This window comes from Adiantum capillus-veneris, chromosome 7, assembly GCF_014529385.1.
Source record: "Adiantum capillus-veneris isolate H3 chromosome 7, ASM1452938v2, whole genome shotgun sequence".
Taxonomy (NCBI): Eukaryota; Viridiplantae; Streptophyta; class Polypodiopsida; order Polypodiales; family Pteridaceae; genus Adiantum; species Adiantum capillus-veneris.
Window position 1 is genome coordinate 86,913,990 of NC_140937.1, and position 17,221 is coordinate 86,931,210.

The 17,221-nt window shown below is 42.4% G+C and overlaps 1 protein-coding gene across 1 annotated transcript; it reads left to right on the plus strand.

Moving 5' to 3' along the window:
• Window positions 1-13,481: 13,481 nt before the first annotated feature.
• Window positions 13,482-16,063, plus strand: LOC147454171 (uncharacterized). Its single transcript, XM_086517285.1, has 6 exons — window positions 13,482-14,047; window positions 14,132-14,218; window positions 14,317-14,488; window positions 14,607-14,821; window positions 14,961-15,282; window positions 15,405-16,063. The coding sequence occupies exons 1-6, from the start codon at window positions 13,634-13,636 to the stop codon at window positions 15,767-15,769; spliced, it is 1,575 nt and encodes a 524-aa protein (XP_086373411.1). The 5' UTR covers window positions 13,482-13,633; the 3' UTR covers window positions 15,770-16,063.
• Window positions 16,064-17,221: the final 1,158 nt, after the last annotated feature.

Genomic DNA, 17,221 nt, shown 5'->3' on the forward strand with positions numbered 1-17,221 from the left:
TTTTGGTGACAGGGCATTGAATGCCCTGCCACCCATCAACCATATTGTACTTGATTCACTTTTTAAAAAAACTGCAAGGGTAGATAATAGACCCAAAATAGTCACCCACAAGACGCATTGTTTGCAAAATTGACAAGCGTAAAATTGACAATTGTACACATCATAGGCAAAATGAATTGATTGGCAAATGTAATAATGACAATTGTACAACATCATAGGCATAAAGAATTGATTGGCAAAATGAACTGCGGTGACAAATGTTGGAGCTATATATGGCTCACTCTACTCAACTTGGTCTCACCTATATATTTGTATCTTGTCCTCAATATGAATCAGTCTTTGGGAGCGTATATGGCGTGTCTCTTGTCTCGTCTCTCTCTCTTTCTCTCTACATCTCAACATGGTATCAGAGCAGTAACGATCATGCGCCGATTCAACTCATGGTGACAAAACAGTATGTGTATGCGATTTGCATGTAAGATTCAAAAAATTTCTACAAATTTTATTTTTGAGCATTGATTCTTGTTAATTGTGGTTGTTTTGTGTTAAGAAGAATATGATTAGTGTTTTGTGTGACGTTTATTGCTAATCAATCTAATCGTTGATTATGTTTTCTTGTTGATGACACCCTGAACTTCTCCAAATTATTAACGTCTCCTTTACCCTGCCCTTTTTGGGTGACGTCTCTCACATCTTTGGAAGTTCCTTGAGCATCCTTCTTACGTTTATCGTTGATAGAACGCAGTCCTCATATCTCTCTCATTCTCAATTGCGGCCTTCACTATATATGGTGTGCAAATTCTGCGATCTTATCTTATACGTCTTCTCGCAACAAGATATGGCTATGAATATTCTCGTCAACGGCTTTCCTTCTGGCCAGCGTTTTGTTCCTCCTTTCCAAGGTCAAGGTTTTCCAGGCTGGAAAGCAAAGATGTTGTTAATTCTTGAAGGCGATGAACTCTCCGATGTTGTTCTTGGAAATCGTGTTTGTCCGCCTCAGCCTGTTGATACGGATAACGATACGGATAATGATAACGTGCTTATCACTGAAGGACCTATATTTGAAGATTGGAATGTTGCCTATACGGATTGGCAACGACGTGATAAAGCAGCTCGTCGGTATATTCTTTCTGCTCTTACTGATTCCCTTTTGCTTGATATGTACGAACTGCCTACTTCCCACGACGTATGGAAGTACCTTATTGCAAACTTTCAGAAGAAATCTCTCACAGAAATACTTTATTTGAGAGGGTTGCTTAACAAGTTACAATATGAAGTTGGTACTGCCATGACGGGACATATTGAATCTTTCAAATCTATTATTAATCAACTTGCTGCTGCCGGTGATCCTGTTCCACAAAAGCAACTGATTACACTTCTCCTTGATACGGTGAAGGACTCTTCTTATGATAACATTGTTACTATTCTCTCTAATAAAGATGGTCTTGATTTCGACCAAGCATGCATGTCTTTAATTGAATACTCTCAACGTCAAGAACGTCGTAATGCTAGTCATGATATAGCTATGATTTCACACGAGGAGACTGAGTCACAACAGATGGAACTGGATTTTTATGCTCGAAGGCGTCCATTTCAACGAGGAAACCGCAGAGGTGGCCGTCGCGGTAATATTTTCTCTTGTCTCAAATTTCCTAATAAGCAATGTTCTTACTGCAACAGAAATGGCCATACTGAAGATGATTGTTGGGCACGTCAATATGATGAAGAACACAATATTACCACAAAACAACCACGTTTATCTAGAGACTCTTCTTCTTCTTCTTGTGAATATTGTGGACGATCTGATCATCCCACTCATATGTGCTATAAGCGTCGATTCGACACAGATCGGAATAGAGCATATGCTACTGAACATCGAAACAACATTGTACCAGAAATAAGCTGCGTCCTATGTTCAATTGCTCCAGACAGAAAACTTCATGTACGCGATGGATCACTTTTTATTGTCGATTCTGGTGCTACAGGAAATATGACATATCAGTCTAAGTGGCTCCATAACTATCATCCACTGCCAGTTCAACGTGTTGTTTAACTTGCTGATGATACTACTTGTCAAGTAAAGGGTATTGGAGACTTATATCTTGGTACCTTATCTTCTTCCACTCGAATTTTGCGAGGAGTATTACATGTACCAGATCTTCAACGTAATCTTCTTTCAGTTGCTAGACTTGTTGATCTTGGTCTGTTTGTTGGATTTGATCATACCAAATGCCGAATTGAGAAAGATGGACAGACTATAGCCACTGCTCCTCGAAATGGTAATTTGTTTGAACTCTCTCTCAACGATGCTGTAGCAAATGTTGTCACTGCTCCAGGTGATCATGATTGCAAAGTATGGCATCACCGTTTTGTTCATGCTGATTTCTCAAAACTCCTTGATCTTCAACGTCGTGATCTTGTTCATGGCATGGATCTTAAAGCCCATCCTCATATGGGAATTTGTGAATTTTGTGCTCTTGGGAAACACAATCGCAAACCCTTTCCTCTTTCAAATACAACTCATTCTCATGACATATTGGATCTTGTTCATACTGATATATGTGGACCTCTACCTTCTTCGAGATCACAATATCGCTACTTCATTACTTTCATTGATGATTTCTCAAGGTATACGACTGTATTTCTACTTAGACAAAAATCTGAAGCCTTATCTGTTTTCAAACAATTCCACAAGGCTGCGGAACTTCAAACTGGTCGTCGCCTTAAGAAGCTTCGTAGTGACAATGGAGGCGAATATGTTTCTCGAGAGTTTGTGAGTTATTGTGATGACAGTGGAATTCATCATGAACACACTATTCCATATTCGCCTCAACAGAACGGTGTTGCTGAACGAAAGAATCACACTATTCTCAATGCTGTAAGATGTATGCTGATTCATTCTGGCTTATCTCGTGTTTTTCGGGCTGAAGCTACTTTGATAGCAGTATTTATTCAGAATCATCTTCCTACTACTGCACCCTCTGGTAAGATACCCATCACAGCATGGACAGGTGACATACCTTCTGTATCTCATTTTCGAACCTTTGGATGTATTGCTTATATTCATGTTCCCAAAGAAACACGAACAAAGCTTGATGCTCTTGGTCTTAAAGTTATTTTTATTGGATATTCTGACACTTCCAAAGGCTACAAATTCTATGACCCTTCCTCCAAGAAAGTAATTGTGAATCGTGATGCTACTTTTAACGAACAGCTTATGGGAGGCTCATGGTCCATGGATGATTCTGATGATACTAAATCATTGCTTCAAGCTTTTCCATTTCTTTCAGAAGATGAAACTCTTCCTATAGAGCAACTTTCCTCTTCACAACCATCCATTCCGAATGTCGCCAATGATGATATTGATATTTTTGTTGATCTGCCTATTGATTTTGAACATGGCTCATGTCATGTTTATGATGACGATATTGCTGATAATGCTTTTTCTACTTCCGAAGATCCCATTACTTATGATGAAGCTATCTCTTCACCACAAAAGGATCAATGGCAAGAGGCTATGGAAGCAGAGTACGATTCTCTTATCTCTAAAGGTACATGGATACTAACTGAATTACCTCCTGGTCGTACAACTATTAAATGTAAGTGGGTGTATAAGACAAAAGTAAAAGCAGATGGATCTTTTGACAAGTTCAAGGCGCGTTTAGTTGCAAAAGGTTATTCCCAAGTAGCTGGTGTTGATTATCAAGAGACTTTTTCACCAGTTGTTCGCATTACAAGTGTTCGAGTTTTATTGGCATTTGCTGTTCAATTTGATTTAGAAGCTCATCAAATGGATGTGCGAACTGCTTTTCTTAATGGTGACTTGGAAGAGGAAATTTATATGGAACAACCAGAAGGGTTTGTTATTCCAGGTAAAGAAGACCTTGTTGCTCAACTCCATAAGGCACTATATGGTCTCAAACAAGCTTCGCGAGCCTGGTATACAAAATTTGATCTTTTTCTCACCTCTAAAGGATTCATCTCTTGCTCGTCAGACCCCAACTTATACATAAAACGCCAAGGTAGCAGTTTTGTGATTCTTGCTCTTTATGTGGATGATACCATCCTTGTTTCCAATGATTTGGGATTTCTTCAGCAAGTGAAAAAGTTATTGTCTTCTGCATTTGATATGGTGGATCTTGGAGAGATTCACTCGTGTCTTGGCATTCAAATCCAACGGAACCGTACAAAAGGTATTTTATTCCTTCGACAGTCAAAGTTTATTGCAGATACTATTCAAAAATTTGGTATGGAATCTGCACATTCAGCCAACACACCTTGTCTTGCAAGCTCTACGAAGAACACTTCTGACAATGGCGGTCAACTTGTCACAAATCAACCTTATGCTAACTTGATTGGATGTCTTCAGTTTGTTGGCATGAACACTCGTCCTGATATTCTGTTTGCTGCTAATTATCTTGGACAACATCTTGCATGTCCTTCTCTTAAGCATTGGTCTGCTGCAAAGCGTGTGTTGAAATACTTGAAAGGCACTACAGATTTTGGTTTAGTCTATCGACGACAACTCACATCGGATTCTATACAATCTCTTTCTCTTTTGGGTTACATAGATGCAGACTGGGCAAGCTCACATTTATCTATGCGATCTACTAGTGGAAATTGCTTCTTTATAAATGGTTGTCTTGTTTCTTGGACTAGCAAGAAACAACGTTGTGTTGCAGTTTCTACGACTGAGTCAGAATATGTTGCGGCATCACTTGCAGCTCGTGAGTTGATTTGGCTTCGACAAATGCTGGTTGATATTGGTCACTCTCCTCTTTCTAGCACACCCTTGCGGTGTGACAACCAAAGTGCTATTAGTCTTGCAAAAGACTATGTTCAACATAATAAGTCAAAGCACATTGCTGTCCATTATCATTATGTCAGGTATGAAGTATGAAGTACGCAAAGGAACCATTATGGTTGAACACTGTCCAAGTGACCAGATGATTGCAGACATTTTGACCAAAGGCCTCAACGAGTCACGTTTCATCCTCTTGCGCTCGGAGCTTGGAGTTGCTTCGACCTCACTCTTTCTAGATTAGCTTCTTTGCTATTGTAATAGCTTTGTACATATGACATTGTAATCTTTTAGGTACCATGCACTATGCACACTCCACATTTGCACATTGTGATCTCTAAGTCACTTGAATATTTGTACATAGATGCACAATTCACTTTCACATCATCATCGCTGGTTTATATTTTCACATTGTATAGGGGCTTGGGTTTTTCCCTTGAACTCCCCAAGGGTTTTTTCATCCAAAGCTAGAGACCTTTGTTTGAGTGGGGGTGTTGGAGCTATATATGGCTCACTCTACTCAACTTGGTCTCACCTATATATTTGTATCTTGTCCTCAATATGAATCAGTCTTTGGGAGCGTATATGGTGTGTCTCTTGTCTCGTCTCTCTCTCTTTCTCTCTACATCTCAACAACAAATGTAATAATATACATGGTTCAAAAAGACGTATAAAATCCATCTCATGATACATAAGCTATGAGAAACCCTAAACTAATGCTATCTAGCTACGGCTAAACTGATGTCGTCTAGTCAGACGTCTCATCGCGTCCAAGCGGCGTATCTATCGGATTCTGCAAAAAAAGACAATAAGACAGCTTTCAGTAAGTATAAACATATAACGACATTTATATAACAATACAAAAAATAGAAAAGAGTAAACCCTAATACTAACCATGCCGCCGTGAGAACTGAGAATGTCCATCAGGGCGTTTAAGCCCTTCCTGCCTGCGTACTCGCGCTCGTACGGTGTGGGATCACGTCCTGTCATCGACCACTGTCAAAACATACAAAGATTTCATTATGTTAGAATTAAAAAACTCATAAACCCTAAACTATCGAACATAAAGAGCAATGCGAAAACACTTACAAAATCGGCCTCAAATGATGCCCATCCACCGCTCCCCAAGTGGTGCGAGCTCCCTGCCTCTACACGCGCTCTGGCTGCATCCTTTTGTTGCTTCCACTTGTCGGGATTCTCGCGTGTTGCTTTCTTCGCATTCTTCCAATCTTCTTTGGCCAGCCAATCTGGCCTGTTCCACCCATGCTTGATTGCTTTTTGCACTTCGGAACGCTTGTGTTTGCAGTATTCGCGCATTTGAATCTTCATCAGGTCTTCATTGAAGCGCTGATCCCGTGTTGGAACGGGAAACTCATCATGAAGTATGCTGATGACTCTGTTTTTTAAATCACTTGGTACTTCACTCCATTTGTTTAGTATGTAGTGTCTAAACAGCTGAGAGCAAAGACCACGCATGCGCGAGATCACCTTCTTGCCGTCATCATCCATGATGATGCCGCCGCTGAAGTCGACGGAGTAAGGCAAGCCCTCTGGCCGGTGACGCGTGAACATGGGTGTCCCGGCAGGGGTCTCTAGCGGCGTGTCGATGGGGTACGGACGTCAGGTGTCTCCACCGGCGTCTGGGCCCCGAAGCGAGGAGTGTCGAGTGGGGTGGCTCTTGGCGGAGTAGGTAGAGGTGTGTAGCTGCTAGGAACAGTCAGCCGCGCAAAACCTGGTGTAGATGGCGATGCTGTGGCTGGTGTGGGGGCGGGCAAAGAAGGGGAGGGTAAAGAGCCTCGTCGAACATGAGGTGGTGTGGAGGCATCGGCGGCGGAATCCCCACAACAACCGCCACCGCCACCGCCACCACTAGAGCGCCGGTGTCTAGACGAGTGTGAAGATCGTCTCGTCGACGTCGAACCTTCGGAGCGCGCCGAATGCTTCGAAAGAGAGGGAGATGCGGATGGAGTAGGAACGCGCGATGATGCGGCAGAGCGATGACGCTCCACGTACCACTGTCTCTGCTGCGGTGACAAAGAAGAAAGAAACTCCTCATCATCCATATCTGCATTAAACACACGAATATTTAAACTTAATATTGAATGAATAGAGTAGACAATGACGCAAAGACCATTAAATACAATGACGTAATGACGCATATAAATACAATGACGCAATGAATTGAGTGATAGAAGAGGCAAGTCGAAAACTCAGAATTTTCAATTAAAAGATGTGAGCGCGAGTAGAAAAGAGCGTTATACACCATGGAAGGTACTTAGAGAGCCAGAGCTTTTACAACACGGAGCAAAATTGTTCAAATACAATATTTGTGGCTTTAAGAGATCTCTCTCTCATCCTCGTATAACTCAGCATAACTTCCTATATCTATATAGAGCTCTCCGTTTAAACACATATCCTTTGTTTCATTTTGTAGCTCCTCTGCATGCACCCCATATAGAGTAGTAGCATCTTGATGCTCGTCTGGCACCACCGCAGCGGCTTCTGATTGAGCATCTTCTCTGATCTTCTCCATTGATGCCGTTGTGATTGGCACATGGTAGCCTTCATACGTCCTTGCACTATGAGGGGCTACCTTTATGATGTACCACCAGTTTGATGTAGACTTTGTAGGATGAAATATTACCTGCTAGAGCCACATAACTTACATGAGAGCTTTCAAGCACATAACTTGTAAAAGGGGGATGTTAACTATTTACATACTTACTTGTTCACAATGCTCGGGTAGTACGAAAGTGTCTCTTAGGTCAGTCCATTTCTTAGTAGAATCCACCTCAAGAAAACCAGACTCTCCTCTACGCACAGTAGCGTTGCGACCCTCCATGATTATCTTGAACCATTGCACGTCGAACAAGTCGACAAAAAATCCTCTGTAATCGATCCTCAAAATCTCTTGTAGCGTGCCGAAGTAAGCGAGTTCCGCCACCATAGGATCTGCATCAGAGGAACGTCGTCGACTAGATTGTTCAAATTTTGCCATGATTCCACAATCTTGAGTAAAACGCTTTTTGTCGATCCGTTCCACCCTAAAATGTCGACCTTTACACCATGCTGCTGTGTATGACTTATACTACAATGAACAAAGATTATGAGTGGCCGTTCAAACGTTTAGAAATAAAGTCACTAGCTAGTCGTACATTGCAAACTTACCTTGGTCGCGCAACCCCGAGAGTACTCCCACTCTTCCTCAGTCACTTTGTCACCGCATTGTTGTGCGCTTTTCAATTGGTTGTGCAACCATCTTAAGCTCATGAATGTTGGTAGGCTCTCCAGAACCGTCGGATAGTGCATCGGTGGTCGTCGTCTCCGTTTCCACTCGATTCGTGCCCTTTGTCGCTCTTGCTTTGCATCCTCATATTGTGAAATCCACTTTTGCATCACTGGATTGTGAAGCATGCAAAATCGGTTGATTTTAGCCTCTAGATCTTCCGTCATCTTCTTCTCAACATCGAGATTGCACATGACAATCCCAGATATGCGCTCATCATCTATGGTTCGCCATAGCGTGTCCCGGGCTTTATCAAATCCGTCTAGCCACTCTCCAATGTACACTAGGGACTCTGATACCAACCAACCTTCTGCCATGCTACCCTCCGGACGTGCCTTTTGACGCACATATCCCTTAAGCGTTTTCATGAAACGTTCTAAGAAGAACATCCATCTGGAATGAACTGTGCCAGCTATTTCCACCTCATCAACTATGTGAACAAGAAGATGCACCTGAATGGTTAGCATGGTAGTAGGAAAATGTTTCTCAAACATGCACACAAGCTCCGCAGCATTTAGTTTGGCGAATGGTATGGAGTCTACGTTGATCTCCTTTTGTGAGATCCATTGCACCAGCTTTGCAAGTTTGTAGATTGTGTTACGGATGTCGAGAGACAAACATCCCTCAATGGCAACCGGTAAAATAAACTGTAAAGTATGTGCAGCAATGATATTAAAGTCCACATTTTATGCAATGATATTAAAGTCCACTGTGAACGTACCTGACACATTTTATGCCAATCGTGTGACTTCAAACCGGTAAGCTTTCCTTCTTTAGTAAAACATGTTCGGAGCGAGTGCATTACGCCAGTGGGGGTCCGCAAAGATCGAATGGTCTCTTTTACTTTGCTTTCTTGGGCTCCTGTGAAAATCCATGGTGCTTTAGGGAGTTTTATCGATCCATCAGACGCTGTTTGCGGCCAATATTGCTCCATACGATCCACATTTCTAAGGTCAACTCTGGCTCCCAAAGTATCTTTCTTGCCGGTCAGATGGTCCCATAGTAGATTACCCACATTCTTGAATATGTGCATTGGATCGAGCAAGTGATTGATCATGAGTCGGGGCCAGTATGGTAACTCGTACCATAGAGATAGTCTCTTCATCCCTGGAGGCAATCCGTCATCGCACATCTCCTTCTGCTCTAACCATGCTTGTGCAGACATCCTTGGTGGCTCTCTTCCCAAAAAGCCGTCGCGTAACACATGATTATCTGGAAGATACGCTTGATGACCTTCGTAGATTTGCTTCTTCAGTGAGGGCGCCCTACGTGCATTCAGTCTAGGTCCACATGTGACACATGCTCTGTATCCGCTTGTTTGAAGCCCTGCATGTATAGATGGACCTAGACTGATCTATAATAGATGGATCGAACTCGCCAAATTCGCGAACGTGCTGCAAAGAAACACGTCTTGTCCGTCGCACAGCATGCTTGCATTGATTACAAGGACATAAAACCCTCGTTGAGAGATAGGTGTTTCGGTTGGATGGTCCCACATCCTCGTCACTACTCATAATGAGGATAAAAATCTTATAACCTGGACAACAAATTTAATATACTATTGGCATTCTTCGTCTTATCTCTCTCTCTCTCTCTCTCTCTCTCTCTCTCTCTCTCTCTACCTCACATTCTCTAGTCATGTCCAATCCCCGCACACCTCGGTCTAGAGGTGCACGGAGATCAGAACCACCGGGTTATAATCTCGTCTTTATTGGTCAATACCTATATTTGTGGGTACAAGAAATCTACAGACCCACGTCTACATGATACTGCATGTAGTGGACAAAATCCCTTTGCCTCTTCTCTAGCTGTAGCACTTCATAGCATCTTAACATCTTTTCACAGTAGATCTTTTCACTGTTCGTCTAACTCTAAACCCTAAACCATAAGTAATTCTTGCGTGGACTCGATCTAACGTAAATAAGCGTAAATCTAAATAAACGTAAATCTAACTAAAAATAAACCTAAATCTAATTTAACGTAAGTCTACATCTAACCTAATCTTTAACGTCTTTTGGGATAGTTTCCTACGACGTTAAAACTCTCTTCTTCTTTTGTGTGTGTGTGTGTGTGTGGGTAAACCTAAATAAACCTAAGTCTAATCTAATATAACATAAATCTAAATCTAACGTAAATTATGTTATATTAAAAACAAAGAACTAAACTAACAGGGATTATAAGAACCTTAAAACTGATTTAACACATAATTTTTCACATAACTCGGCAAGAGTTGGCATTCTCATCACTAAAGATGTGAGAGTTAACTTTCGGCGATGACGCTGCCTCATCTCCATCCACATCTGACGACAGCAATTGGCCCTTTGGACCGTTCTTGCTCTTGTTACTAACTTTGAAGTTGCTGTTGAATGACTAGAGGTTGCCTAGATGGTCATTGTCGGGGATGTAGTGACTCTTGCCGCCCTGAAGATCCACCTTCTTCCCTATCTTCTGAAGACATTTCACCAGTACTTTTGGATCGACGGAGCCCACCATGAGTGAAGGCAACAATACCCTATATTCCATTGAGGGCTTTCTTCACCCGCTTCATGCAGGCATCGCAGTCTATGGAGACCTAAATCTAATCTAATATAATGTAAATCTAAATCTAGCGTAAATAAACGTAAATCTAACTAAAAATAAACCTAAATCTAATCTAATTTAACTTAAATAAACCTAAATCTAATTTAACGTAAGTCTACATCTAACCTAATCTTTAACGTCTTTTAGGATAGTTTCCTACGACGTTATAACTCTCTTCTTCTTGTGTGCGTGCGCGTGTGTGGATGTGTGTGCCAATAAAAAGAGATAAATGGTATAACCTTTCTATCACCCATGCCAAGTATGATAGATTGGTTATGCCATTTCCCTCTTGAATAATAGGTCTTGAGTTCAACTCCTCGTCGGCTAGATCTTTAGGTCTTTTAATTTTAATTAGTTTCCTACGACGTTAAATTAGTTTCTCTCTCTTTCTCTCTCAATGTGTGTGCATTTTTTTGTTTATGCATGTTTTTTCTCTCTTTTCCTCTCTCAATGTGTTCGTTTTTTTGTTTATGCACGTTCTCTCTCTCTTTTCCTCTCTCAATGTGTGCGTTTTTTGTTTATGCATGCTCTCTCTCTCTCTCTCTTTTCCTCTCTCAATGTGTGTGTGCATTCTTTGTTTATGTATGTGTGTGTGCGTTTTTGTTTATGTTTGTACTCTCTCTCTCTCTCTCTCTCTCTCTCTCTCTCTCTCTCAAAAACACTATGTGTGTGTGTGTGTGTGTGAGAGAGAGAGAGAGAGAGAGAGGGAGGGAGAAAGAGGGGAAGGGAACATGAGAGTGAGGAGAGGGAAGGAGCATACCTGGCTCTCCTTCCTCTCCTCGTGTGTGTGTGTGTGTGGAGAAGAGAGAGAGAGAGAGAGAGAGGGAGAGCGTTACCTGCTCCTTGCTTGAGGGCGCCGAAAAACTCAGATCTGAGATCTGAGTTTTTGGGCGCTCTCTGTTATTTTTTTAGCCCAGCCGGCATCGCTGTGAGCGTCGCAAATTTACAAGTAAATTTGCGACGCTCATAGCGACGCCGAGATTTTTTTTTTTTGAGCGTCGCTGTGTGAGCGTCGCTAATATGAATAACCTCTTGTAGTGTAGCGGGCCATGCTGAAGCAAGAAGTGGCCCAACAATGAAGAAAGCACTGGCATGACAAGAAGATCAAAGTGAGAGAATTTTGACTTGCAAGTTGATCAAAATTCTTAGAAGGTAAGTCTGATCCGGTTGAATAATGTGCAAAGTAACTCTTTAAAATTCACATAGTTTGAGTTTTTTTTTGAAACTTATGAATGTGATTCTATAAAGCGAAACAATATTTCATGTGATGCAAATAGCTAGCAGCAAATCTTTCATAGTCTATGGTGAGAATGATCATAATTGGACTCCTTTTTGTTTTCTTTTAATGCTCAATTTTGGTATACTTTAGTAATTTTTACATAAGAGAATCATTTAGACCATACCTTGCATGATGCACTTTTGAGTATTTGCCTTGAGTTGCATTATAGAGAAATGTTAATGAACTTTATTAATTTGGTAAAATAAAAATGTTTCTTTTGAAATATAGTTCAATTGTGAGATACATTAATGCACTTTGTTAATTTGGTCAAAGAAAGATGTTTCTTAATTTGAAAATATACACTTGATCAATTGTCAAATGTGAGTGGAAGATCGTAAGATTTCTTCTCGAGTATAAAGTTTAATTTTGTTAAACGGTAGCAAGGTGTGCCAATCTGTGTCACCCACAAAGACGAAAGATTTAAGCTATAATCAAACTATGTAGCCACCCATAGAAAACCAGATGCAATTTGTTTCAGAATTAAATGTGTTTATCCGTTTTAACCTGCTTATTTGCAACAAACTATCGCAGTCAATGCTTGACAATTTGAGTTAAGTTGCTACACGTTGAATTTATCTTACATCAGCTACATTTCTCTCAAAGTTAGAGACGAATTGCACCTTCAATTCAACACAAAGGGCTAAAAAATGCAGGTTAACCAAACCTTATAAGTATTCTCGTTGGTTTTGGGTGTAAAGCTCTAGATATACATAGATACGATTAAATTAAACATGTAGTCGTGAATATGTGTTGTTTTGGGTGTAAAGCTCTAGATATACATAGATACGATTAAATTAAACATGTAGTGAATATGTGACGTTTGCAACACTGTATAAGGAGTCAATACAGTTAAGGCAATGGAAAAGCCAAGTTATGACCGTTTTTTAGCTTTTACTTGTGCATGAACACATCAATGCTTGTGGAAACACATATAGCTTTAGTTAACAATAAAACATTGTTGTTTTAAAACACGTACAAATATTTCACCATGATAATAAATAAATAATTATACGATTATTCTTGCTTGTAGTTTGATATTTCTTTTGTTATAATATTCAATACAAACATGTAAGAGACTTTACATTCATATTGTTGTAAGAGTCCTTAAGGAAGTGACGTCATTTGTTTCTTTGTACTATGAGAAATCGTCATCATGTATGTCGAAAATTGCACATTTTCATCATGCAATAGTGTTTTTACTTCAAGGCAAAGTAAAATTTCTTATCGTCACCATCTTTTTCAAGTAAAGCATGACTTGTGAATGTGCTTTTCTTTGTTCTGCAACATGAAAATTTTACACAACGTGCTAAAGGAGGTGCAAAAGTTCCATTAATGTTTCTCATCATCGTGAGAACAAGTCTAAAACTCCAGGTGTTAAGAAGTTTTACTCGGTGGAAGGAAAAGTCAAGAAAATGGGAGCGGCGTGAATTTGTTTCTTTCAAACCTTGGCCAAGTAAAAGTCAACAGATGTATTTATAGCTGGCCTGGGCTGGGTCTTTTATAAAGCTGGTGCCGAGCCGCAACTGATCAGCATCTCCCCGCATACCTCTGATCAACACCTCTCCCCACCTTTTTCTCCCCTCCTTCCATTTTTTAAGCTCCGCGTACGTAGTACAACTAGCTTGCTGCTGCGTCCATACTTCCGACCATCAGCTTGTCCACGCCTAGAGCGTAGCCTATATTGGCCATGAGCTATGGAGACTCAGCTTCTGGCATGTGCCGGCGCCGTAATAGCCCTACCATAAGGGCCAGCTGCTGCAGCGTAAGAGCATCAGTACTATTACTTCCGCTGTTGCTTTACATCGTTGCAGCTGCGGCGGCTCTTACTTATGGCGTCGTCGGCGCCGAGGTGCAGCTCACCATCTCCGCCACCACGCCATCGGCGGCCGCTTCGTCCGCCACCCCCAACACCTTCATCGGCACCGTAGGCAACCAGATCGCCGCGTCGCTCTTGGCCAGCAACACGCCCGCCTTGCTATGGGGGTCCGTGTCCGCCGACGACATCAACGCCGCTTGCCACTACATCGTGGACACCGGCAGCCTCACCCTCACCGCCAGCGTCTCCAACGACTGGGGCGGTTCCGAGGATCTCACCGTGCAGGTAATTCTTGTTCTTGCTATGTTGTGATCTGTCTTCTCATTTTGATGCGAGAACCAGAAAACTAACGGGCCATGCACTGTACAGGTCCAAGCAACCGGGGGCTGCCTCGCGGCTAGCGACGCATCAGGGACGGAGTTTGTCTTCACCGACAACTACGGGCGCAAAAGCGTTGTGAGTACAGCAGCTGGCGGCTCATCTGCTAGAATTATATTATAAGTTAATTAAATGATCGCTCCTTGTACTCGCCCCTAATGATTGAATTGGTGCAGGTGGTTTGCCCAAGCAACGCTGGCTCTTCCGGCTGCGGGGTTTACGTCACCGGAGACGACGTCAACAACCTCTACAACTCCTTCAACAACGGCGGCTCCAAGCGCAGGATGCTAGGGATGAACATTGGAAGAAGAATGCTTGCAGACGATTGTCAGAGCGGCGCTGCAGAAGGCAAGCTTGTAGCTACTAGTATCCTTGATGATATGCCATTCAATACTACGTATACTGGTGATCGACTGGTTGCTGATTCAACCCTAATTTTCTACGTTATGTCCATATGATTATACAGGCGCCATCACCGGTGCCGTCACTGGAATCTTGGGTACCGCCGAGTGCTTGGCCTTGGGTCCTTTGGCACCCTTCTGCATCATCGGTGTGGTGGGGGTGAGTGCGGAGCTAGGGGCTGCCGGCGGATGCATCGCCAGCTGCTTCCCAGGCGATGCAACCGTCCAAACTCGTCACGGTCCTCTCAAGCACATGTCCCAGCTCGATGTTGGGGACGAGGTACCAGCGACTCATCTTATTGCATGTCGTGTCATGTTATATCCATGTCCACTAATTATACGGTAGCTGGCGTGCGGGCATCGGCAATTGCCACGTCGGTGCTATAAAAGCTGACCCTGCCTGTGTGCATGATATGCAGATAGCTGTTTGGGGCGAGGACAACCGTCTCACATACCAGCCTGTATATGCATTTGGCCACAAGGATGCCACTGCTATGGCCACGTTCCTCGAGATCACTGTGGAGCCCGTGGTCGCTAAGTCTACGTCAGACGTCGCCGCAGCTACTAGGACTCTTCGCCTCACTCCCATGCACTTTCTACCCAGTGCCACTGCCACCGCCAACAATGTTAGCATCAACCACATCGACGCATTGTATAAGCGCTCACAAGATATCAAGATCGGGGACATTGTGTGGGCCGCTAAGGAGCAACAAGAACCTCTCAGCCCTTGCTTGGTGAAAGGTGAGTGCGTGCAAATGCCATTTCAATATTACAACACTTGTGGTGGACTTACCTCCACATCGAATGACACTTTCCTCATTGCAAAACACACTCACTTTCTTGCTGCCCTTCTTCTTTTGCAGAGATATCCGTGACGAGGAGCCAAGGCCTCTACAACCCCCTCACTATGAGTGGCACCATAGTTGTGGATGGCGTGGTGGCTTCCGTGCATAGCGAGTGGTTCCTCGACCCCTTTCTAGATGCCATGGGTCTTACACACTGGCTGCCATCTACGTACCAGATCCTTCTCTCACCGGTGCGAATGCTCTACCGCATCATGGGAGACCACACATACATTGCCACATACAAGTGGCTTGATGATCACCTTGACATCCCAACATTTGGAACCAACTATGGGGCTCATGTCTCCATGGCCACATTGGGTGCCACAACTATACCTCTTCTCATGGCCCTTCTAAAGATGTGCTCTAGGAAAAACGTTCACTGATCGACTTTACCCGCTCCTTTGTTCACGTATACTTGGTGTGTCCATGAGCCAACCTTATTCTCTTACACCACCCATAGCCAATCCCGGTTTACTCCCCAATGAAGTCCTTAATCAGCTCCTTCTCCCTCTTATATTTTCTTTTTAATTTACATAAAACATACCGATGTCCTTCTCCCATAATCATTGCTCACTGCGGCAAACTCGTCACCCATAGAATGTCTAACATTACACACACATGGGTGTTGTAAATAATTATTTAATGATTACCTTTTCTGTTTGAATAAGCTCTATGCATCATCCATAACTTTCTTAATTCATAGCCAAATCTACGCTCAATATTTTATTGTCCTCAACATAGTGTACCTAATGCAATCATAGTTTGCACTTAGAAAATGAGATTTTTTTTTTTTTTTTGGGGGGGGGGGGGGGGGGTTGAGTGTTCTAAAGCTTGAAATCGGGAGGAATATGTTCAGTTTATTGGCCCCCTTCACTACTGAGTATCGCACTAAAAAAATTGTATATTGGAGGTACCTTGTGTATATACCTCAGAGGGTGTACTATGCAATCATATTAATGTATCAAAAGAATTTAGTAGGAGGGGTTTTATTGTTGGAAATAGCGTTGCAAGAAAACACACACATCTTGGAGAAGACGAAGCCTTAGGAAGCTCAAGGACACAATAGAGAGTGTATTACTTAGTGTGCAATGAAAAGATAGATAGCCCTAGAATGGTGGGCATATATACAATGCACGGGGGAAAAAACCTCCAAGTGAGGAAAAAAATGCCCCGATGGTCCTAAGTGTGTTCACAGACATCACTACCGCATGTATATGGTAACAAACCCACCCCCCGAGAGTGATTCGATGAACGAGAGATGGTACATAGAGTAAAGAGTCTCGAACTTGTGACGAGACAATGCCTTTGTGAAAAGAGCTGCAAGGTTGTCCTGTGTTGGCACATAAACCAAGCTGATCTCTCCTACTGATAGCCTCAATGCACCTCGATGTGCTTTGTGTGAGCATGAAAAACTGGGTTCCTCGCAATTGCCAATGCGCTATGACTGTCACTGTAGATAGTGTTGGCAGTGTCATGTCGAGCACCCAAATCAGCCATAAGGCGTCTGAGCCATACACACTCAACCGTAACTGTGAAGAGTGCACTGTACCTAATGCAATCATATTTTTCACTTAGAAAATGAGATGCTTTTTTGGGGGTTTTTCTAAAGCTTAAAAGAAGGAGGAGTATGTTCAGTTTATTGGCCCCCTTCACTACTAAGTATCGCACTATAAAAATTGTATAATGGAGGTACCTTGTGTACGTACCTCAGGGGGTGCACTATGCAATCATGTTAATGTATCAAATGAATTTAGTAGGAGGGGTTTTTTACTACAAACATCTTAGGTTCATTGATCGACTTCACCCACTGCGTTGTTCATGTATACTTGGTTTGT

Coding starts and splice junctions, on each gene's coding strand:
- LOC147454171 (XM_086517285.1), top strand. CDS start 13,634: ATGAGCTATGGAGACTCAGCTTCTGGCATGTGCCGGCGCCGTAATAGC. Junction 14,219..14,316: donor ACTACGGGCGCAAAAGCGTT/GTGAGTACAGCA, acceptor GAATTGGTGCAG/GTGGTTTGCCCAAGCAACGC. Junction 15,283..15,404: donor CAGCCCTTGCTTGGTGAAAG/GTGAGTGCGTGC, acceptor CTTCTTTTGCAG/AGATATCCGTGACGAGGAGC.